Raw genomic sequence first — 25,853 nt, forward strand, 5'->3', positions numbered from 1 at the left:
GTCCTTGGTAAAGGGCACGTACAGTTGTTCACAAATGATATGGAACTTCCCTAGGTTTAGGCACTTTGGTTCAAAGCTGAAATATCTTTCAGTTACTGTAGACTTGGGTGATGATGGCAAATACTGAAGACTGCCTGACAGATCTCCTCGTGATTTATTTTTAAAATAGTATTTATTTTTCCTTTTGTCTGTAGCATTATAACAAGACGTAAACAAATTTAACAACTCAGTCTTTTAACTTCTGTTTTTGTGTAATGAGAATGTAGACAACTTTGGGGAAAGATCTAAAACGAGCAGAAGAATCTGAGACAGGATTTACATATTCTGGATGAGGTGAATTATGGGGTGTGGAATTTAATAAAATATCTACTTGTCGATGGGACAGATTGCTTCAGAAATCTACTTGTCCTGTAAAAAAAAAATCTACTCCTCCCATTGGTGTTATGTAATGTGGTAACAATTTATGACAGTACCCTCACTATATAAGAGCTCTGATAATAGCCTTTCGGATTATGCTCTGCCTAATACTATAGTAGGGCTTAAATACTAGCAATTTCCGTATTTTGCCGCCTTTCTGCAAATCTACATACTAGGGCTGGGGGTAGTGGTAAGAAATAGTTTCAGGGTTGGAATTCCCTTTTCAGTCTGAGCAAACCTACTAACTTGCATGTTTTACGGGTTTTCACCAGCTCTTCTCTAATCTTCTCATACTGAAAAAGGTTGGAAATTTACTTTTGACAGGGCTCAGAAGTAGAGCTTTTTTTTGGAGTTGGGAAAAGGTGGTTGGAGAGAAAGTGAACTTGTGAACGCTCAACAGATTTTCACATGAGCAGTTCTGCACACGCATATTTGCTTGTGCTAAAATACAGTTAATAAATATTTTCTAATAGTATGATTTCCTGGTCTACCTCTATATAAATTCTTTTGAATTCACGAAACACGTAAATCTGCACTAATGCAAAGACATATACCACGTGCACTTTTGTGACTTTCTTTAAGAATTTGGGCCCCTAATTAAGTCTGGCCTTAACCAAGAGCTCTTGTGTTTATTAAACTTCTAGCTCTCTCCCCACATCTATTAGCTGGGTTCACTTTAAATGATCGCAATCTGCTCTTTTGCAAGGGAGCACATCGACACATAAAGTAGTTTTGTTTAGTGCTAGGAACTGCTATAGCAATGTGTGCTTTTTGAGACCAAAACATATTTTTGCCTTTTTTGCCGATGTTTGTTACAATAGTGAGTATCCAGCAGCACTCACAAAAATAAAGTTGTACGAAACCCATGTCAAAACAAGACGCACATTGACAAAACCAAAAGAATGACCACCAGTGTCAGATCTATTTTCTTTGCCAGTGCTTGTTAATTTTCATGTTTCCCATAATGTTGAAACTGGTTACACTGAATTTCTGTTATGAATATGTTTTTGGAAATAATACTGTACATAAACACACTTTGATAAATGGTACCTAAAATTTCACAGTAGTTTAGCAAAACTACTTTTTCCGAGTTGCGTTTTTGTGTACATTTATTTTGTAAGCAAAGAATCATCAGTCTTGCTTCAGGCTTATGCAAATATTTGCATCTAATCAGAGCGCATTCTGTGAACATTTATATGTAGTCTCATATTGTTAAACTTTGCAAATGAATGTACTTTTTTTTTCTTTTTTTTTTTTTTTTATAACTGGAACCGCTGTCAATAGTGCAGTCTGAGCTTACATTTATTTAGAGCAATCAACTGCGGACAATACCTTTCCTTGCACCATAATGTGATACTGTAAATTGGCAGCCGAAAAATGTGTGCTACAGGGGATTGGGCCTACTTGTCCCAAAGACAAACTAAAGTTGAAAACTTTTTGTTCTTGACCCCAAACAGTATATCCTGGATGTCGGGCTATGGGAATACCACACCCCTTCTACATAGTATGTGTTTATCTTTTGATGGACGTCTTTATTAACAATGGAAAGAAATACTGTGCTGTGTGAAGTTCTTTTTACATTCTCTAGCCAATGACCTGCAGGTTTATATATTTTCTTTTAAAACAATTGTGCATGGCTTCTGGTGGTGTTGAGTAGTTACAGGTTTTGAATTCGATATATTAAGAGTAAAACTGTATTTGATATGTTTCCATTGTTAGTTGCTGTTCTTTTCCTATAACATTTTTTCCTTTAGCACAGATGTAATTCCTGGTGCTCAGTGCATCCTGGAAGCCCGTCGGAAGCGCCAGCTGGCCAGGGCTCATGGAGAATATATTGCACTTGATACATCAAGTGGAAATCCCAAAGTGAGAAATGACGTGGATAGTGATGGAGAACTTGATGACCATGAGCAGAGAATCTTGTTTGCCCCCAAGCCAAAGACTGTAAAACAGAGGATAGCTGAAAAGCTAGGTAAGATCAGTGAAACAATTTTGTACTATCTCAATTAAAATTGGCAACTGATCAAGTGGAGGCTAAGTAAAGTACTGAGTAATGCCAGTATAGTCCTTTCTAATTGTAGTGTTATAGGGTTTCTCAATCTTAAGTGTAATGAACTCTGTTGTTAACGTAATAAACCTGTGTGTAGTTTTGTCTCATTTTCAGTTGCACATAAACAGTGTCACATTATCTGTTTTCCAGGCACAAAAGTTATAACATTGCTAGAGCGCGCAAATGCCAATGGTGTCTTGGCGCTGTGATACCATACTAAATGAGTACAGTCCTGCCGAAGTAAGCTGATTTTTTTTTCTGCCTCATTTTATGGACAGGAGAAAGCTAGGTTTTAAGGAGTTTTCTGAAAATCAGGTGCTTGGATTGGCATCTCAACTCCTGGTAGATTGTTTCAGAGATGGGATGTAGTGTGGATGAAACATCTGCCCCCCAGTTGGATCTGCTAATTTTATGGACATTTATTGTTGGAGAGTTAGCAGATTGAAGTGGCCTGCTTGGGTTATACTAAGTAAGATTGTTCTTTAGATAGTGTGAATTTATGCATGCACCATGCAAAACACCTTTACTCATCATGATAAACTGATTTGTTGAAGGCCATACACTGGATCTCAATGGTGCGTATTTTCACATACCCATCCATCCATCTCACAGGAAATACCTCCGGTTTGTAATACAAGGCAAACATTATCAATTCAAAGTGCTACCGTTCGGAATAACAACGGCCCCCAGAGTATTTACAAAATGCCTAGCTGTAGTAGCAGCTCATGTAAGGAGACAGCACATGCACGTATTCCCATATTTGGACGATTGGCTCATAAAAGCCAACACTCGGCAGCAATGTCAATTTCACACGCAATACGTCATAGATACTGTACACAAACTAGGATTTTCTATAAATTACCAAAAATCACATCTACAACCATCCTAAATACAACAATACTTGGGAGCAACACTCAACACACAAAGAGCAATTGCCACTCCAAGTCCACAAAGAGTTCAGTCGTTTCAAAATGTAAAATCAAGCATGCAACCAAACCAACAATACACGGTAAGGTTTGTGATGAAACTACTAGGCATGATGTCTTCATGCATAGCTATTGTCCCAAACGCAAGACTACACATGCGGCCCTTACAGCAGTGCCTAGCAAAACAATGGACGCAGGTACAGGGTCAACTCCAAGATCTAGTGTTGATAGACCGCCAAACATACTCTTCGCTTCAATGGTGGAACCCTGTAAATTTAAACACAGGGCTCAATCACTTTGAACTGCTAGCAGTATTTCTAGCATTAAAAGCGTTTCAGCCACTTATAGCCCACAAACACATTCTTGTCAAGACAGACAATATGACAACAATGTATTATCTAAACAAACAGGGGGGGGACACAATTGTCACAACTGTGTCTCTTAGCACAAAAAATTTGGCATTGGGCAATTCACAAAAACATTCGCCTGATAGCACAATACATACCAGGCATTCAAAATCAGTTGGCCGACAATCTCAGTCGAGACCAACAGCAAACTCACGAATGGGAAATACATCCCCAGATTCTACAAGATCACTTCGACCGCTGGGGGACACCAAACATAGATCTATTTGCAACAAAAGAAAACGCAAAATGCCAACACTTCGCGTCCAAGTACCCACACCCCAAGGGCAATGCTCTATGGATCAGCTGGTCAGGGATATTTGCTTATGCTTTTCCCCCTCTCCCGCTCATTCCTTATCTGGTCAACAAACTGAGTCAAAACAAATTCAAACTAATACTTATAGCACCAACGTGGGCTCGCCAGCCGTGGTACACCACACTGTTGGACCTATCTGTGGTACCTCACATCAAACTACCAAACAGACCAGATCTGTTAACACAACACAAACAACAGATCAGACACCCGAATCCAGCATCGCTCAACTTAGCAATCTGGCTCCTGAAGTCTTAGAATTTCGATATCTAAACCTTTCTAAAGAGTGTATGGAGGTCATTAAACAAGCAAGGAAACCCACAACCAGACATTGTTACGCTAACAAATGGAAACGATTTGTTTGTTACTGCCAGGCTAATCAGATTACGCCCCTAGACGCCTCCACACAAAATATTGTAGGTTATTTACTACACTTACAAAAATCCAATATAACCTTCTCTTCCATTAAAATACATCTCACTGCAATATCTGCTTATCTGCAGATTAAACATACAAAATCGCTTTTTAGAATCCCAGTTATCAAAGCCTTTATGGAAGGACTAAAAAGAATCATACCCCCAAGGACACCACCAGTTCCTTCGTGGAATCTTAATATTGTATTAACACGACTCATGGGCCCACCATTTGAACCCATGCATTCTTGTCAAATCCAATTTTTAACTTGGAAAGTAGCCTTTCTAATTGCCATCACTTCACTTAGAAGAGTTAGCGAAATACAGGCGTTTACTATTCAAGAACCCTTTATACAAATACATAAACATAAGGTGGTTCTCCGTGCAAATCCACAATTCTTACCAAAAGTCAAATCTCCATTTCATCTAAACCAAACAGTAGAACTCCCAGTCTTCTTCCCACAGCCAGACTCAGTAGCAGAAAGGGCATTACATACGTTAGATATAAAAAGAGCGCTAATGTGTTACATTGACAGAACAAAACAATTTCGTAAAACGAAACATTTGTTCGTAGCTTTCCAAAAACCACATGCCTATACCTATATCCAAACAGGGAATTGCCAGATGGATAGTCAAATGCATACAAACCTGTTACCAAAAAGCTAAAAGAGAATTACCCATTACTCCAAGGGCACACTCCACTAGGAAAAAGGGCGCCACAATGGCTTTTCTTGGTAATATACCAATGACCGAGATTTGTAAGGCAGCCACTTGGTCTACACCTCATACATTTACTAAGTATTACTGTGTAGATGTGTTAGCAGCACAACAAGCCACAGTAGGACAGGCTGTACTAAGAACATTATTTCAAACAACTTCAACTCCTACAGGCTAACCACCGCTTTTGGGGAGATTACTGCTTTGTAGTCTATGCACAGCATGTGTATCTGCAGCTACACATGCCATAGAACGGAAAATGTCACTTACCCAGTGTACATCTGTTCGTGGCATGTTGCGCTGCAGATTCACATGCACCCTCCCACCTCCCCGGGAGCCTGTAGCTGTTTTAGTTGCATTAAAATTGTAAATATGTAAATAATTTTTACTTTAATACGCTATGTACATACACATTTACTCCATTGCATGGGCAACTCTAGTATCCTTACTTTAACAACTCCTACCTCACCCACTGGGGGGAAAACAATCTAAGATGGAGTTGACGCCCATGCGCAATGGAGCCGAAAGGGAGGAGTCACTCTGTCCCGTGACTCGAAAAGACTTCTTCGAAGAAAAACAAGTTGTAACACTCCGAGCCCAACACTAGATGGCAGGAACAGTGCACAGCATGTGAATCTGCAGCGCAACATGCCACGAACAGATGTACACTGGGTAAGTGACATTTTCCATATATCTTGTATGTAGACATGGCAAAAAATACATTTCAGTATATTGAGATTAAGTTGTTTTTATACATGTGCATGTATTCCTGCACATGATACTATGCGTCCATTTATACATAGATACATTATTATAGGAGGTATGGGAAAAACGGTCTTTGTATATTTAGACACAACATACAAGCGCATACAAGACCATGTAAATATTGCCTTCTCTATGTACTAATAGGTGTGTGTACGTGTGTGTGTAATGTAATATATATATATATATATATATATATATATATATATATATATATATATAATCTATATGTGTGTTCGATGGCATATGTAGCTGCAGATACACATGCTTTACATAAGTCCGCCATCTAGTGATGGTCTCTGAGTGTTCCAAGTTTTTTTTTTTTGAAGAAGCTTTTTCGAGTCACAAGATCGAGTGACTCCTCCTCTCAGTGATAGTGCGCATGGGCATTGAGTTCTTCGTTGGATTGTTTTCTTTCCGCTAGCGGGTTCGGACATGTTCCCTCGCTCCGGTAGATCTTGGTTCGGTACTATCTGAACTTTAAAAGTGGGTATCATTTTCAAATGTGTTTTCTGACCACACTCGATCCGATAGTATCGTTGGGATCGATTAAACGCCCTTTAGGGCGACCGCGCCCTTCTCGGGCCTACTGCGACACTGGCTCATTGATTGGACTCTGTTTTGATTCTGCCCTAGGCGCCACGCCAAGTTCCTCTACACCGACCAACACTCTGTGTGCAACCTCTGCCTCTCTCCCGATCACAAAGACGAAACATGTGAGGCGTGTTGATCCTTCAGCTCCAAAAAGACTGCGGGTTTGAAGAGCGCATCGGCTAGAGATGGCATCCCAAGTCGACCGAACAAACACCTGACATTTTCGGTGAGGAACAGGCGTTGATTGCAGTTTCTATCGTAGACTCTGATTCCGAGCATGACTCCGATGGGGACAGCCAAGTGATTCCAGCAGCGTAGTACATGAGTACGCCAGCCCCTTTCCATCACCAAAAAACATTAAAAAAAATCAACACAACTGGTCTTGGGTCCACCTGTGCTTGCCGGCCATGGTCAGACCTGAAAGTTATATCTCAATGACTGGCCCTCAGGTTCGGTGTCGAAAAAGACCAAAATGCATTCGACATCAACCAAACAGACTGCCACGCCTGTTTCGGGATCGACTTGAAAAGTGGAGGCTTCCACTTTGGAACCAAAGCATTCGTCTTCCACCTCGGAGCCGAAACAGCCAAGCCCCTCTTCGTAGCCGAAAAAACTTCCATCTGCTTTGGAGTCAACGTTTTCGGCCTGATTAAAACAGTGGGTCACCAAGCTTTTGGAGCTCAAAACTGTGGGAAAGAAATATGCTCCTTCTGTAGAAGAATCAACAGACATTAGGCCCGTACTTGAAGTGATGCACCATAAACAGCGAAAAATCCAAATCCATAAGGATACTGGAAAGATTATTGCCTTTCCTCCTTCTAGAACCAAAAAGGAAACTATCTTTCCAAGAGACTTTGGAAGCTGGGCCTTCACCTGCCAAAAATCGTCAAGCACAAGGAGGAGGATCAACCAAAGGCGGTACATCATCCTTCACTGCATTCTTCTTTTCTTCCTACTTCTCCACCACCTGATACTCCACCACCACCTTCACCTACAGTTTTCTGCGCAATCCCCTGGCTCCTCACATTGGGATGACCTGGGTGACAATACTTATAGTGTAGATCCATGGGATTTGTATGACCCAGACTCTATCCCATCTAATGACCATGATGGATATCCCACTAGGCCATCACCACCTAAAGACACCACGGCCTATAATAAGGTTATTGCTAGAGCAGCGATATACCACAATGTGCAGCTGCACTCAGATCCCATAGAGGATGATTTTATCTTTTTTTTATTCAACACCCTATCCTCTACACGCAAAGAACACCAATGCATCCAGGTATGCTAAAACATGCTGGTGACTTTTTTTTTTTTTAAAGAGCCAGTAAAGGCTAGGGTACTAACACCAAGAGTAGACAATATAGAGCTGCACCATCAGATCCACTCTTCATCAGTCAACAATTGCCACCTGATTTCTATTGCTGTGAGTGCAGCAAGAAAGAGGGCAAATAGTCAGTCCACCGGGGATGCTCCTCCCTCTGCTAAGGAAAGCTGCAAATTTGATGCAGCAGGAAAGAGAGTGGCAACTGCAAGCTGCAAATCAATGTAGAATTGCCAACTCCCAGGCTCTTTTAGCCAGGTGTGATAGGGCCCGTTGGGACGAGATGCAGGAGTTCCTGCAACATCTCCCACCGGAACACCAAAGAAGGGCACAGCAAGTAGTTGCAGAAGGGCAGGCTAACTCCAACAACCAGATTAGATCTGCCCTAAATGCAGCAGATACAGCAGCTAGGAGTAGAAACACTAGCATAATAATCAGGAGGCATGCTTGGTTGCGATCTTCAAGTTTCAAATATGAAATACAGCAAGCAGTCCTTAATATGCCATTTAACAAACTGCAGTTATTTGGACCAGAGGTGGATACCACCATAGAAAAATGAAAAAAGGACTCGGACACAGCTAAGGCCATGGGTGCCCTTTACGCAACACCTGTTCGGGTATTTTACACAGGCCCCACTTCAGAGGGGGTTTTAAACATCAACATCAGAGGCCTCTACTTCCCAACAAAAGCAGGGACAACAATATTACTCTAGAGCAGTGGTCCTCAAACTTTTTAATGCTGCGCCCCCCCCCCACATGAAAAAAAAAACATTGGGCCCCCCCTCAGAATTTTTCACAATTATTTTAGAAAGATGGCAATGTTTAAATAGGTCTAAACCTATTTAAACATTGCAGTTCAGTACTGTTATCTTTTTAAAACTGCAATAACATGCTTCTGCTTAAAACAAAGGCATGTTATCTGCTTTTCTTTCAAAGGATCCTATAGAGGAAACCACTTTAGAGGCAGGGGGAAATCCACTGCCACAAGAGGCTCCACCTCAGCAAAGCAGTGACTTTCTCAGCATCCCTACACAGTAGACATCTCTTGTGGGAGGAAGACTGCAACATTTCTACCATCACACGCTTATCCTAATTGTCCCTTCTAGCACAGACAATTTGGAAATGGGCAAGTCACAATTGCATTGAACTACTAGCAGAGCATATCCTAGAGATACACAACCAACTAGCGGACCTGTTAAGCAGGACGCAGCAACAAATATACGAATGGGAGATTCATCCACAAGTAATTCAACTGTACTTTCACACGTGGGGAACACCAGACATAGACCTTTTCACCACAATCAAAAACGCAAAATGCCCAAAACTTCGCATCCAGGTGCCCACACCCTCGATCCGAGGACAATGCTCTATGGATCAATTGGTCAGGGATATTTGCTTACGCTCCCCCCCCCCCCCCCCCCCCACCCTCCACTAATTCAATTTGTAGTCAAAAAAATCCGTCTCACCTCCCTCACTATAATACTCATAGCTCCCACGTGGGCACATCAACACTGGTACACAACATTATTAGATCTATCTGTAGTACCACATGACAAGCTCTCAAGCAGACCAGACCTATTGACTCAAAACAAAGGTCTAATCGGGCATCCCAATCCCAGTATGCTCAACCTGACGATTTGGTTCCTGAGGTCATAGCTTGGATATTTACAGCTTCCATCAGAGTCTATGGACATTTTAAAGGAAGCAAGTAAGCCTACAACCAGACAGTGCTATGCAGCTAAATGGAAACATTGTGTGTATTACAGTCAAACCAAAAACATTGATCCACTTTAAAGCATCGGTACAGAATATTGTCTGTTATTTGCTTCACTTAAAAAAAGCAAATCTTGCATACTCCTCTATTAAAATTCATTTAACAGCGATATCAGCTTAACTCCAAAACAGACAGCATACTTCTCTGTTTAGAATTCCAGTAGTAAAAGCTTTTGCGGAAGGCCTCAAGAGTTATTCCACTTAGGCTACCACCAGTTCCTGCCTGCAATCTTAACATTGTGACCACAAGACTTATGGGTCCACCATTTGAACCCATGCATTCTTGCGCTCTTCAATTTCTCTCAAGGAAGGTTGCTTTCCTAGTAGCAATAACTTCCTCAAGAAGAGTTAGTGAAATTCAAGCATTCACTTTAGAAGAACCTTTCTTCCAAATTCACAAACAAAAGACTTACGACAAACCCAAAATTCCTACCCAAAGTGGTTTCACCATTTCAAATCAGTCGGTCAGTGGAATTGCCAGTCTTCTTTCCACAGCCAGATTCAATTGCTGAAAGAGCTCTTCACACTCTTGATGTCAAAGAGCTCTCATGTATTACATAGATAGAACAAAAGGTTTCAGAAAATCTGAACAACTTTTTGTGGTTTTTCAGCAACCTCATAAGGGTAATCCTATTTCAAAATGAGGGTTAGCTAGATGGTCAGTAGTGTATTCAAACTTGCGGCCTTAACCCCTTAGCTGCTGGTTGCCCCCCTATGCTGCGCCCTTTTTTGCCTATTTGGGGTAGATTGCGCTTAGGCGTTCATAACTTTTTGTCTGCATAAGCTATCCACGCCAGATTTGCATCCTTTTTTCCAACATCCTAGGGATTATAAAGTTACCCAGAGTTTGTGGGTTCCACTGGAGGAGATCAAGAAATTAGCCAAAATACAACTAAAACGTTTTTTTTTTTCTCCAGAAAAATGGGAAAAAAGGACTGCAGAAGAAAGCATGTGGTTTTCCCTGAAAATGGCATCAACAAAGGGCTTGCGGTGCTAAAATCACCAACTTCCCAGCTTTCAGGAACAGGCAGACTTGAATCAGAAAACCACATTTTTCAACGCAATTTTGGCATTTTTCTGGGACATACCCCATTTTTACTATTTTTTGTGCTTTTAGCCTCCTTCCAGTTAGTGACAGAAATGGGTGTGAAACCAATGCTGGATCCCAGACAGCTAAACATTTCTGAAAAGTAGCCAAATTTTGAATTCAGCAAGGGGTCATTTGTGTAGATCCTACAGGGTTTTCCTACAGAAAATAACAGCTGAAATAAAATAAAAAAAATATTGAAATTGAGGTGAAAAGAAGCTGCAATTTTTCTCTGTTTTACTCTGTAACTTTTTCCTGCCATGTCACATTTTCAAAAGTACTATACCATTACATCTGCTGGACTCTTCTGGTTGCGGGGATATATAGGGCTTGTAGGTTCATCAAGAACCCTAGGTACCCAGAGCCAATAAAGGAGCTGAACCTTGCAATGGGTTTTCATTGTATACAGGGTGTACAGTAATTCATTTGGTGAAATATAAAGAGTGGACAATAGGTATCAAGGAAACCTTTGTATTTCCAAAACGGGCACAAGATAAGGTGTTGAGAAGCAGTGGTTATTTGGACATCTCTGAATTCCGGGGTGCCCATAGTAGCATGTGAATTACAGGGCATTTCTCAAATAGACGTCTTTTTTACACACTGTCTTACGTTTGGAAGGAAAAAATTTAGAGAAAGACAAGGGGCAATAACACTTGTTCTGCTATTCTGTGTTCCCCCAAATCTCCTGATAAAAATGGTACCTCACTTGTGTGGGTAGACCTAATGCCCGCGATAGGAAACGCAACTTGGACACATCACATTTTTACATTTAAATCTGACGTGTTTTTTGGAAAGTACCTAGCTGTGGAGTTTGGCCTCTAGCCCAGGCGGCACCTAGGGTAACCTACCAAACCTGTGCATTTTTTAAAACTAGACACCTAGGGGAACCCAGTATGGGGTAACTTGTGGTGCTCTCACCAGGTTCTGTTACCCAGAATCATCTGCAAACCTCAATATTTGGCAAAATAAACACTTTCCTCACATTTTGGTGATAGTTCTGGAATCTGAGAGGAGCCACAAATTTCCTACCACAGAGCATTCCCCAAAGTCTCCCGATAAAAATAGTACCTCACTTGTGTGGGTAGGCCTAGTGCCCGCGACAGGACTAGATCACGCAACTGTCAATGTTGGTCCTTACATGACAGCAACTGTTGACCCAGGTGTGATCCATTTCTGACGCATGCACTAGGTACAGGCACTCAAGTGGGGTAGTGTTTTTATCAGGACAGATGGGGAAACACTGGGTGGATCCCAGCATATACCTGTAGTTTGTGTGACAGAAATACAAGAACAAATTTAGTTTTTATTAAACATTTTACCTTTGCAGGGTATTCTGGGTAAGAAAACTTTGGGGAATCCACACAAGTCCTACCTCTGTAGACTCCCCTGAATGTCTAGTTTCCAGAAATGTCTGGGTGTGGTAGATTTCCCTATATGGCTGCCGAACCCAGGACCAAAAATGCAGGTCCCTGCCTTAAAAAAACAGGTTGTTTTGTGATAGATAATTTTGATGTCTCCAGAATACAATTTGGGCGGTGGAATTTGGGGCTGAATTCAATTGGGGAGCTCCCAAGAGAGCACTCTCTTGGTGCTTGCCACCGCATGCACCTGCTCTCTGGGTTGGGCTAACCCGCTCTTGTCCCGCTGCACAGACTGTGCTTGCGAAGGAACAGCAAGACTGCCCTCATTACCTCCCTCATAATCAATGGAAGAGGAGTTATCGAATGGGACTCCTCCAACTGAAAAATCACTCCCAGAGTCTGCGCCATTGTCCTATTCCTCAGATGCTCTCTCAGTATCTGCTGTCTCAGTCTCTGATCCTACGTCAGAGCTGTCCTCTATAACCCGAGTGAGGGCTTGAGCAGCAGTCATCCAACGAGATGCCAATTTCTGCTACTGGCTAAACTGTCGTTCTAAAGCACTATTCTATGTAGACAGTCACAAAATATGCTGGTGGTTGTGTGTGTGATACGTGCAACAGTAGAGGTCACCTTACCTTTGCTTCTTCCCTCAATCAGCACGTTCTTTCAAGACACAAAAAAAAAAAAGACACACTATTACTTAACTTGTCGCATACCAGTTGTCAGTCTTTAGCTCCTCTAGCGCCCAGTCCAACAGTCATTATTGGTGCTTCCACTCCCATGACCTCCTCCTTGGATTCCCTCACTACCACCCTTAGGGCACAAACAAGGATTGTACGTACTTACACAAGACTAGCCCCTGTGGTTTTAGCTGGAAACACTGGGCAATTCCTGGAAAACCGCGATAGCACACAGTCACTGTTAGGCACTAAAGACTGCATACAAAGGATGGGGGCTGGAATTGCCTCCTGGAAACCAGGAGCCAACCCCAGTACAAAGGAAAACACTTATACACAGGTGAGGACTGATATTACACTTACCAGACACAATACCCAAGAGGAAGCAGAAACAGACGGAACAAACGAGGAGGAAAGGCAGGAACAGGGAGCAGGCTCACGCTGAAGCAAAGGCAGGAACAGGACTGGAAAAACAGGGAGCAGGCTTTGGCTGGAACAAGCAGGAAGAAGACTGGGAAACAGAGCAGGTTCAGGCTGAAACAAGGCAGGAACAGAGCTGAGAAACAGGGAGCAGGGTCTGGCTGAAACAAGCAAGAACAGGGCTGAGAAACAGGGAGCAGACTCTGTAGTGAATCCTACTTCGTTTTAATGGGATAACAGGAGTTATCTTACAGACTCGTGCCCCCGTCACCTAGTGACTTTTAACCTACTTAGCTTGCTCTGTCTTAGCACATTTAATTATTTATTTCTTCTAAGATGGCTGCCTTGTTTAGAGTTAGGCCACTTGTTATGGGTTACATTATCAGTGTCAACCCGCTAAGGCGTCAGGATCTAGCACCAAAGACAAACAAACAGTAGGCCTTCACACTTACGGATTTTCCCTCTCTATACTTTCGAGTGATAATTGCCGTCCCAAGCATGTCTGTTATCTATTGTTTGGGAACACACCTACGTCAGGGGTCCTTGAAGATCTGTATAAATATATTGCACTTTAGACAGATAATCAGAGGGACTCTGACCAGAGGGCATTGCCACCATCGCTGATATCGATGCTGCAGTCGTCTTGACGCTGACCCATTCTTCGTGTCCCTACGGAGTCTGAGATAGAGACCTCATTCCAAGGTAATGAGGGTTAGGGGCTCCTTTCATGGACATGGCATTGGCAGATTAGGTTTAACAAACCAAGCTCTCCTTTAGGTAGGAGGGTAGGTCTTACGCACTAGGGTATTAGGGCATATTACATTCTGTATGTCTTTTTCATGCATTGCAAGATGGTGGGGGTCTTTGTAATAATGACTCTTGTCTTCACAATTCTGTTACTTGCATTATTCATTATCCTAATCATTGCAGCCCAGGCAACTTATCGCAAATTGAAGTTATGTTGAATAAAAACTATTGAAACTTTACTGCATCTTTGTCATTGCCTGCTGTTGTATGAGATACATCTGTGAGAAAGGGGTAATCTCCGTTTAACCACGATACTCCCTGAGATGTCTTACTCTGGAGTCCATTTGTAAAGGCTGCCACAAATCACCTTTTATTATTGTGTTTCTGGTGAGGTACTGCTAGTGAGCCGGTAAGGTTTGGGACAACAGTTGTGACTTGTTGTAGGAGAGATGTAGTCGCCTACAAACAAAAGTACTGTCATCCTTTAACCAGCAGTCTTGCCTAGAGCAAGAGTCCAAACTACGATATGGCGTCACCAACAATCGTGTTTAGACACTAATTTACAGATACCCCGACTATCACTGTCTCACAGACAATAGGTACCCTAAGTACCATTATACGGAGACGTCCGTGGTCTTTGGGGAAAATCCTCCTCAGCCATTGACATTCCTGAAAATGCTAGACGAGCACTAACACAACATTTATTAATGCATGGCCTTTCAGATGAGGGCGGGGATGTTACTCTTATTATAGAAGCTAATGAAGCATACCAAACAAACATTTTACTATTGGGTCACCTTTCCTGAGGTTGACCAAAGAACACATACATTCCACACATGAAATTGCGAACGTACCTCAGTGGTACCGAGCATTCCAGTATCATGAAATATCGCTCACATGCCAAGAGCATCAGAACTGGTTTGAAGGCGCCCTACCACATGTACTACAAAGAGTGAGGTTAGGTCCCTTAAGTAACAACGGACCTACATGGCTTATGTTTGCCATGTACACACCCCACCCAGGCATACAGAATATGCCACTAGCAGATCTAGAGACCCCCCCCCCCCCCCCAATAAGGTTTATGATTTTAAAAATTCAGATTGAGGGAGACGTGGAGTGTGATATTTTGGGATGAACTTACTAGTGATATCCTATTGGCCGAAAGAGACTGGCCACCTGAACACGTCAGCAAGCTCCCGCATGGGGAAGATGTCATTTTGCCTTCTTTCTCCGATCTTGTTCTGGAAGCAGACAAAGAAGCCTCTGCTTCTGAATGGGCTTTAGCGCAAGCACCTGCGTTATACCGCAATCATGTAGGTTGGGACAAGGAGTCTCCTTGTCATGTTATCCCCGTTAGGTCAACACCCCAACCGCAGCCACAATATCCTGTTAAACATGAAGCGAAAGCTCCGGTGAAGGAAACACTCGCCCAACTTGAGTACCAGGGAGTAATTGAGCCCTATACATCTGCAATAAATAATCCATTATTCCCCGTTGCAAAGCCAGACCATTCATATAGCATAGTAATTGATTATAGACACTTAAATAATCATACACGTACATATGCTATACAGAATTCACACAGCACTAATAAATAATATAGTGCGTAAAAATCTAAAACATTAGACATCTCTAATGGATTCTTCTGCCAGAATTTAGCACTTGAAAGTCGGGACCTGAGCTCGTTCTCATTTGGCTCGCAGAAACACTTTTGTCGTTTACCTCAAGGCTATAAGAATAGCCCAGGGCTATTTTCAGCCCGTGTAACATCGATACTGCACGATATCGATTCCGAGGCATTGTCCTATGTGGATGACATATATCTCACGGACGACGTCCTCGACATTCATCTTGCGAGGGTCGATCAGATCATTTTGGGATTTGCAGATCTCGGTTACAAATTCAATTTTAAGAAAAGAAAGATAGCCTTTGTATTCCTGGGATATGAGCTATCAAACGAGGGAAAGAGCCTGGCCCCGCACTTTCTAGAAAAATGTGCTCAACTGTACCCTCCTAACTCACTGAAGAAACTCCAGTCATCACTAGGTTTCTTTAATTTTGGCAGAACATACATTCCAGATTATGCACAACGGATCAAGCCACTTTATGACTTGGTTCAGCCCAAATTTTCTAGCAGGCACTGGACAATTGAACACACGCACATCATTGGGAAATGCAACGGCACATGCTAGAAGCTAAACACTTGCACACCTGTGACAATAAAAAAAAATGTGGTCATCAGAATAATAGCTGATGCCATTGGATTTACTTGTGTCACCTTTAATGAGGATGACACAGTACCCATAGCATATAAATCACATTTATACTCCAATGCTGATCAGCGTTTTGCACCTACAGAAAATATTCTGATGGCAGTTCAGATGGCTGTCATAAAAGAGAGGCCACTTGCCCAGGTGAAACGTATTATTGTTGTCTCCCCGGTGCCGGCCTTAGAGGCTGTCACCAAAGCAAGCGTTCCTAACGCTAAAGTATTACATCCACGTTGGATTCAATGGGCAACGTCTCTGACCGCCACTGATGTCGATTACATTTATGATCCAGAACTTCGGACACAAGAATTTCTTCAGTACGAACAAAGGTACCCCGCTCCTCTAAATATCTTGCCATTAGACAACTACCATACTGTCATATATACTGATGGTTCAGCACAGCCAGCTGTAGGTACTAAACATCAATACTTGCCAGCTTGCGCAGCCGTGAGCGGAGTGATGGCAGATGGAGTTTTCCACCCTCTCAATACCTACACGTAGACCTTAGGGGACTGCACAGCCCAGTTGACTGAGCTTAAAGCTCTTATTCTAGCCCTTGAACATACTGAGCCAGGCTGCCAGACTTTAATAGTGTGTGACTCTTATTACTGCGCCCAGTCATACAATGACTATCTCAATCATTGGAAACTGAACGGGTTTAGAGGTACTAAAGGGAACACCATTAAACACAAAATACTGTGGGGAGGGTGGCTGATCTTAAGGATAAGCTGCTGTGTGTCCATGTAGTACATACATTGGGACATCAACGTGTAGGAGTACACATTGCCGGTAATTTGGCTGATGAAGCTGCCAAAGCAGCAGTAGCTACGGCTTCTGTGGCTGCAGTGACTCGTTCTCAGATGAGATTGGATAATTAAATATTGATTGCCGTTAAAGCTTTGGCTGTAGGCAAGTCCCTTCCTAAAGGATACCCTATGAACTATACTTACCATATCAGTGCGCAGAATGTTGCTTACACAACAATTCCTGGGGTTGGAGATGGAGTGATTCCCAATGAAGACCAGAGATTAGATCTAATTAAAGCAGCGCATGAGGGTGTTGCTTCTGCACATGCTGGTGTACAGGCCACAATAACACTTCTACAGAAACGCTTATGGTGGCCTGGTCTATGCAGACGAACAAAGCAGTATGTCTTTTGTTGTGACATTTGCCAGCAGATTAAGGGTTCTAATATCCAACGCCCGCCGCAGACATCCCTTTTAGTGTCCAACAGGCCACTACAGTGTGTGTACCTGGACCATTGTGGTCCCTTACAGCCTGATGGTGCATACAAATACATTTTAGTCGCTGTAGATTCTTGTTCTAGATTCCTGTGGGTATGGCCACAGCGGTCGGCTGACACCCGGACTGTTATAAAAGACTTGCTGATCTTTATTGGTACATATGCGGTTGCAGCATTCCATTTGGACCAGGGCCCTGCATTTGCCTCTAAGGCATTCATGGGCACCATGGGGACTATGGGTGTTGAACTCAATTACTCCTCACCATACCATCCAGAGGGAAATTTGGTTGTGGATAGGAGCAACCGTGATCTAAAGCAGTCCTTAACAGCTGGAGTATTAGGTTCAGGCCGCAGTTGGTTACATCACCTATATGGGGTCCAGAGAGCACTGACTAATCTGCCAAGACGGTCCTTGGGGGGGACGCACTCCATATGAGGTTCTCTTTGGGATACCTGTGTATGTCCCAGATCTTGATGCCCCTGGTATGGTGGCAGCAGAAACACCATTTGACATGAATGAACGTCTCACTGTTTTACAGGAGCTTCAGCAATTTTGTGATAATAAATCATCTGCAAGTGCTGCCACCTTAGGAATAAGGGACTTAGCGAAAACATCGACTGGCTGGATTCCTAAAGTTGGGGATCTGGTTCGTGAAGGTCGCAGTGAAGAAAGAATTAGGTCTACCATACAGAGCACCTGTACCGGTCTTGGGAATAAAAGGCTCCAGGACTGTCATCTTACCACCACTGTCTGGTTCTAAAACTAACTAATTAATCTCCATTGATGACATCAAACTACACCATGTGGCCGATCCTTCACAGTAGACCAAGAGGTCCCTTGGGTGGTTCCCAAACCCCTCTCACTATCCAACAGTACATACATCTGCATAGTAGGATGAACATCACTACTACAGACTATGCAACAATGTCAACTGCTGTTCCAGACACCTCCTTGACCATGGGGAGGGCGGAAAATGAACTTTTGTTGGTTCCAGTCACTTCTTCAGTGACCACCCCGGTTCAAGATCTTGCTGTTTTTTACACAAACACATCCCAGTCTAACAACCCTGTCTATCAAGAGCCCCCACGTGAAGTGGACCAAAGTACAGATGGTGCACCGGCTCCCATGTTTGCAGAGACTGCCTCTGGCTATTTCGTTGACATTGATGATTTTTCTTCAGACTCATCCACTACTGTGATTGACAATGTTTCAAAAAGTAGTAAGCTGTATCAGTGGCTTAAAAAGAACTATTTGAGATACCCATGGAACTACTTATGGTTCTTTTTGAAATTTTGTGCATTATTTTTATGGATTGTGTTTTTTTATTTTTTTTATTTTTTACTGTTTTCTTGTTACTTGTAAATGGTCATTATATTTCTGATCGCTCCTCTGTGGAGCCTGTTGGTGAAGTTTTAACACCACATCATTCTTCACATAAGGTCCGGAGAGATTTGTCCCCTGTAAATATTACAGCAATACCGATTCCTGATGGGATTGTGTGGGGCGAAGTTCCATTCGATATATACGGGCCTACTGAAATTATTCAAATACCATATGTGTCCAAATTTCGATGACTGATGTAATTACACCTGATGTTGTCTCTGATGATTGGGATGTCCAAACAGTTGATTCCATGCTAACTGAGATGAAGGACTATTCTGCTTTTGAAAGTGAGGATGTATAGGAATATACAATGAATTATGGGGAAATGTTCTGCTATAACAATTGGGGACATTACTACCTACACGTGCCACTAGATATAGGCCAGTATTAAACTACACACAGTGGGAACACTGTTCTACACCACCGGTGGGGAACCCAAAGTACTATAGTGATAAATTGACGTACTTTTCTGGGCATGATACAAAAAAAAGCAGAGTCGTATTATTTTAAAATACCTCCGGCACAAATTAGGAAAATTTTGCTAACTGATATAAAACTGATTTACTCCAATCCCTTTGTTTCCCGGCTTGCAGTTGAAGGTTATGAATACTGGAAGAGCACTATTGATTTGAAAAGTGTATGGGGAACACAAGATTGGCAGATACAGGGTAGGGAGGCTTTATTCCGAGCATGCCTGATTCCTGTACAAATGATTTTCTTAAATGACACAATTCAGCAGACACCTTGTCTGGGGTTAGCAAAAATTAAAGACTTGAATATGCCCAGTATCCCCACCGCGGCAAAGTTTAAAGATTGGCAATACTTCCTCAATATCACCAAGGACAAGCTAGATGCAATGGTTAAGGCTGGTACTTATTTCCAGTCCTGGCCTGTGGTTAATATGGCCCACTGACACGAATGAGTGTCAAGTGCGTTTTTTGAACTCTTCAGGGTTTTTTTCAATTAACAGGCCAGACCCTCGCTTTATATCGGGGCAACATACAGCTATAGTTACGACATACAGTGTGGGAAAGCTGTTCCAGCAATGGGTACAGACCAACACGTTAGCCGCAGTTAAGCAATACTTGAACACCCTTTCCGAAGATATAGATTTGCAGGATTTTCTTCTGGGTCCTAGGAAAAAGCATTCGAAAAGGTTTTTATATGCTATGGACAATGAAATTTGGAAACTTTCCCAAATTGAGGCTGCTGCACGTTTAAGGCAATTGGATAGAGAAAATTTAGAAAAAGCATTAGCTGTTGACGACAACGTCATGGATACACTGCCCAACAGGATTTACTCACTGTCAAATATAGTATCGTCTGCTATTGATATCACTCAGACAGACCTGTCCCCGTTATATCATGGGCAAACACAGCTACGTTCCATAATGCAGCTGGGTTGGACATTACAGACACTGAAAAGTGGCTGCATTCCATGGAAGTATATTAACGGGAGTGACTTCTTCACTGCTTTTAATTTCGCCAAGGAACAACAGACAATGGCTAAAAGGGAGGCTAGTTTCACCATGCTTCGCATTGAAAAGTTAGATAAGTTGCCCTTCACGTTAGCAGAGAGTCCTTCGACTATCTGGCTCTTACATGGCATTATTAACTTGTCGATTTCGACCTTTCGTTTCTCGAACTGCCTGAAACATCTTGCAGTAGGACGGTACGAGCAACTAAGAGATAGCTATATTAAGGAAGAGTGGGAGTTGCCCTTTGACTACAGATGTCTGAACGGCGAAACAGAGGTCTTTCTTACCGGAAGCGAATGTGAGACTGCTGTTCGTCAATCGATGATATGTAAGCAGGTGTCTCTTCACGGTCTTTGCAATGCGGGGCTCGCAAATTTGGCGTGCTTGTTGAGGGGTACTCTCGTCCCTTTGATTCGCCCGGTATTTCATGTACTTTCCAATGGAAGTTATGTGGTACTGAACAATCAAAGTTGTTGCGGCATGCGACCAGGAATTGCCTACGCAATCTCGGTCTCGAAGGTCGTTACGTGTTGTGGACATGTTTTGTTTCCCCCCACACGAGAGAGAAAAGTATCGGACATGTGGCCCCACATAGATACTATTAATGTGAACTATGACAAGCTGAGCAGGCTTAAGGCGCTATTGTTTAAAAAACAGGTCACCTTGACATCCGCAAAGGAGACGTATGCTCTCCAGATTGCGAGATCATCAGCCGAGATACAATCCCTATTAAATACCAACTTCCCCAAGCACTTTGGAGAGCTGGTATCCAGAATAATCAATGCTTGAGGCACTACTGGGATTGTTCACTTCTATAAGGCTGTCGGGTCTGGTTTCGTATCCATCTTCCAGACTGTCTTCGGAGTCATCCCGTCAGCCATCCACTCGCTCTTTTCAAGTGTGTTTGGTAGCTTTCCAATCATTTTGGTTTTGATGGGCAGACTACTACTGCTATTTCTTCTGATTCGCAGTGGTTGTTTCTTTCCAGCAATGCAGAGCAAATGGAGCCTCTCCCACCAACTTCGCTGTGCCGTGAGCGCATGGTTCGGATCTTCGGTGCACCCTTGCTGGTGGAGTTGGAACACGACTAGTCGTTTTCATTCCAGCCCCTTCTCTGGTGCGTACAACTTGCTGTTGCACCAACATCTCCTGTGGACCACGCACTGCTGATGTCCCTGATGAGGGTTCATACACAGTCATACCCCTTGAGACTAAGGTTGCTCCGCGAGGCCACCTATGAGCCTTCCGAGTTGGAGGGGCGTCACCTTATGCCGGACCCATCACCATCTGGAGCCATGTCTTCTAGGCCGGAGTCCAAGCCCTATTCTTATGGGCTAGGACTCGGGGAGGACTGGGAGGAGTCGCTGCACCCTGAAGAATACCAGCCTTACGACATCTTGGACTTGTGTGAGGATCTGGGTGAGTGAACTGGATACATCTCCAGATACTGGTATGCATTGTCCCCCTTTGCAGTGGTGGTGAGGAGAGCGGCTGAAGTCCTGGACCTCAGCTTGCCCTCGGTGGCCGTCAAGACGAACGTCTTGACAGAAGTGCTTTATCCAGGAGTGTCACCTTCAGAACGATTGCCTGCTGCTACTGCCATAGACCAGGGGAACTACGTTTCCTCACACAACTCTCCACTCGGGAGAGCTTGATGGTCCAGGCCCCCAACACTTAAGTAAATCCTGGTGCATTCCCAACCGCACCACTGGATTAGCAACCCAAGAGGCTGGAAACCTTGGAGAAGACGTTTCTTTTCTTCCACCAGGCTGGCACTGGTGTCTGCTACTTCCATGTGCTATGGGATATGGTTGGTCCCGGAGGAGGTCCGGGCCATGCTCTCCCAGGCTGTTGCCACTGGGAGAGGTGCAGCAAAGCTCACCATAAGATGTGGACTGGACACCACCAACTTACTCGACAGTAGTTTCATCGAAGGTTGCAGTGTGGTACCACAACTGGTTGAGAAAAACTGCCATTTCTGGGGATGTCCAGGCTTTGCTCATGAACGTGCCCTTTGATGGCTTTCATCTCTTCGGAGACTAGGTGGATTCAGTGCTGGAACTCTTTAAGGACAGCAGGGCTACGGCCAGGTTCTGGGGCCATTCCATGCCTCCCCCACCACATCCACATTTCACTCCCTTCGTGGCCACATTCTTACCCTACTGGCCACCTCGGTACACATGCTTCTCATCCTCTGCGTGGCCAAGTACACGGTGCCTCCAGACCCTGTGGGTGAGACAGCTAGAGGAATTGATTTCCAGGGACCGGGCTGACTGGTCCCTAGTTTTCCACACCAGTGGTCAATTTTCTTCACGGCTCCGTGCTTCTGGTGTGAAAAGTTATGAGAAGAAACAGACGTCATTGCTGGGGTGGTGCTTATATAGGCACAGTGCACATAATTTCCGGCGTGGACAACGCAGACGTCACCACGTGGAGCTGGACTATGCCATCTACTGGCAATCAGTTTAATCTGTCATTAAAATATCACTACTCTCCAGCTTAATTGCAGTTGTTGGCGCAAAAAGGGGTGTAGGTGATAGATGATGTAAATAAATATGGAACATCATTATGTTAGCAAAATTAATTGCCCAGTCTTAAAGGGATAAGTTATTCCACTAACTGCAGGTTCTTTATCTTATGAATCTCCCCAGGTGCCAGATTAGATCCATAAACCCTTGGAATAGCTCCTACACACTAGTGGATGGCGCCATTGACTTCTGTCGCAAACCTGCCCTACCCCCAACCATGAGTCAGTTTATCCATGCTCTGAGAATGCAGAGCATTGGGAACAATATAAAACTTTCACTGGCAGCGTGCAATAGAAGATCATTTGGGTTCTTTAATTTCTGAACGTGAACAGAAATTGGAGGCGGGCGGTGAGAAATCTGAAGGTGGAGTGTCAACCATAAGGGTGTTACCGTAGGTATGTTCTTTTGATTGATTACTTTAACCACCTATTCCTTAACTTGCTAAACCATACCAAAGCATAGTTCCCTTCATGATGGATCTTTGCAGTGGACTTTACATCCGGAGGTCCTGTTGGACCGAGCGTCCAAAATAACCCTCTCTATAGACATCTGAAATTATGCAGTTGTAGCTGGTGAAAGTATGGTACTATTTCCATGTGGCTGCCTTGCAGATGTCCAGAACCGGAATGCCCTGAGTTAGTCTTACTAGCTGCTTTTTCTCGTTGTAATGAGCCCAAAGGCCATTTGGAGGATCCTTTTTCACCACGGTATAACATATGTTGAACCACACAAAACATTGATTATTCACCCAGTACTTTTTAGTTCTGCCAGTGTAGAAACTAAAGACACACTGTGTTTGCAACTGGTGTATTTTTGTCTCCTCTTTAGATGGATATGGTGGTGAATAGCTCAAAGGAAGCATGATAGATTGCCACATGTGAAAGGTGACCCCATTCTCTGAAGAAATGATGTATGTGTTCGTACAACCAGTTTGTCATTCTAAAAAAGTGGCATACATAAGTTCCTCTGACAAGGCTAGCACCTCGCTGACGCACCGTGTTGAACTGTTTAAAGGCTCAAAAGGAGCGCATCTCAAGAGTGTTAAAACTAAATTGAGATTCCATTGCAGAATAATGAAGGGGACCAAGGAAATCTTGTGCAAAAGCTCTCTTAGAAAACACAAGCCAACTGGTGACTTAAATAACAAGAGCTGATCAAGCAAATGAATGAAGGCTGAAAGGGCCAATGAGTAACCATTAGGAGTGCCAAAGGTCACACTGGGGCAAAGTAAACATAAAATCAAATATCAGACAATCTAGCATGTAGAGGGTCTACCTCTTCTCTTTGCACTAGTTGACAAACATGGACCAGTGATCTCAGAGTATTTTGGTGGAATGGTGACGAGCAACTAAAATGACATTAACTCCCTCAAACAGTAGATCAAAGCTCCTCAGTTGGGTTCTCTCCATCTGCATGCATGAAGGTTTTGATTGTGAAGGTTGCGGTTCAAGGGTCTGCATATGCCAAAGGGTGTGAGACAACAGTAGAACACAGTGTTAAGAGCCTTGGAATCAGAGGCTGGACTAAAGCTATTGACAAAAATATCAGGATTATAGCACAAATGTCCCAGACTAATTGTGGGAGAGCGGTAAGGGCAACTATATCCAAAACAGTTCAGATAAAGGGAATCCTCTGCACTGGTTGAAGTTGGGATTGGTGCTTGTTGATTGAGAGCCCCACGGTGGATAGCAACAACACTTTTGTCTGTGGGGGTCCAAAATTATCTCTGGTGAGTCTGCATTCAGCAGCCAGTCACCAAGCTACAGAAATACTTTCTCGACCTGCAAAGATGTGCTATAGCCACCAACATGACCTTTGTAAAGACCTGGGGGGGGGGGAGGGGGATGCAAGTCTGAAGGGCAATAAAATAAATTGAAAGTTGTTTGACCCAACACCTCCACCTCAAAGCGGAGATATTTCCTGTGGGACTGCAAGATGGTACATGAAGGTATGCGTCTTCTAGATCCAGGGACACTGTCTGCTCCCCGGCAACAAAGACTCGCACAACCTTACCAACTCATCATTTTGAACAACTTCTTAAGGAAGTAGTTCACGAGTATAAGGTTTGGAATTTTTCTTAGTCCCCGTCCCTCAAAGTCCCAAGTCCTCTGATTGCCCCTTGGATGAGCATCATTATGACTTACTTTGACGGAATCATGATGGGTTCCTCTGCCTGCCGAAGGTACATCGGGGGGATGTGGAGAAGTACATTGAGAAAGAGGGGGCATACCCAACATGAGTTATGTGAAGGACCCATTTGTGCAATGTAAAGAGGTATACATAAGTAATACAGCGTTGGATTCTGCCTCTTATCGATTTCAAAATGATTTGAACACAAACTAATGAAATGTTGGTTGAGAAGTATTGATGCTGTAGTAAGCCTCATCCTTCAGAACTTCTTGTATGGCTTCCACTACAATAAGTGTAGGTTGCTGTACAGTGTGAGAGGGTTGTCCTGAAACTCATCCATTATTCACTGAACCTTCTTGTGAGACTAAGGAGCTTTAGTTGAGGACGTGGGAACCCACCTCAAATAATAATCACAAGCCTTGACAGAGTGAACCACTAAAGTCACTAAATGAAACTGTGCTTAACCCTTTGGTTTCTTGGCACAAAGCAGTCAGATGTAACTTAAGAGTTAATGTATAAAGTATTTTTTGCAGCACTCACACAGTAATAAATTGAAAAAACAACACAAGAAAAATCCCAAACCAAGCTAAACAAATTGAGTACATTTTAATAAATTAAATGACACCAAAATATCAATAAGTAGAACAGGAGACGAGAATTTTAAAAGTTGTAATTAGATAACCGTGTCAAAAAGCTCAAAGTGCCAACCGTGGTTATATGGTCTTGCTAGACTCAAAGTCAAAAGTTAAGACCCCTCACAATGGAGTGCGGGTCGGATACAAGGACTTGGTTAGTCCTGGTGGAAAGTTTACCTTTGGACTTAAAAAAACTAA

At 43.1% G+C, this 25,853-nt stretch overlaps 1 protein-coding gene across 3 annotated transcripts in view; it reads left to right on the forward strand.

Moving 5' to 3' along the window:
• GCFC2 (GC-rich sequence DNA-binding factor 2) overlaps positions 1 to 25,853 on the forward strand; it is a 236,024-nt gene that overhangs the window by 54,168 nt on the left and 156,003 nt on the right. For all 3 annotated transcript variants that reach the window (XM_069236040.1, XM_069236043.1, XM_069236041.1), the window contains exon 4: positions 2,177 to 2,389. In XM_069236040.1, the coding sequence (XP_069092141.1) occupies positions 2,177 to 2,389 (213 nt within the window). The remainder of the gene's footprint in view (positions 1 to 2,176; positions 2,390 to 25,853) is intronic.

Source organism: Pleurodeles waltl, chromosome 5, assembly GCF_031143425.1.
Source record: "Pleurodeles waltl isolate 20211129_DDA chromosome 5, aPleWal1.hap1.20221129, whole genome shotgun sequence".
NCBI lineage: Eukaryota > Metazoa > Chordata > Amphibia > Caudata > Salamandridae > Pleurodeles > Pleurodeles waltl.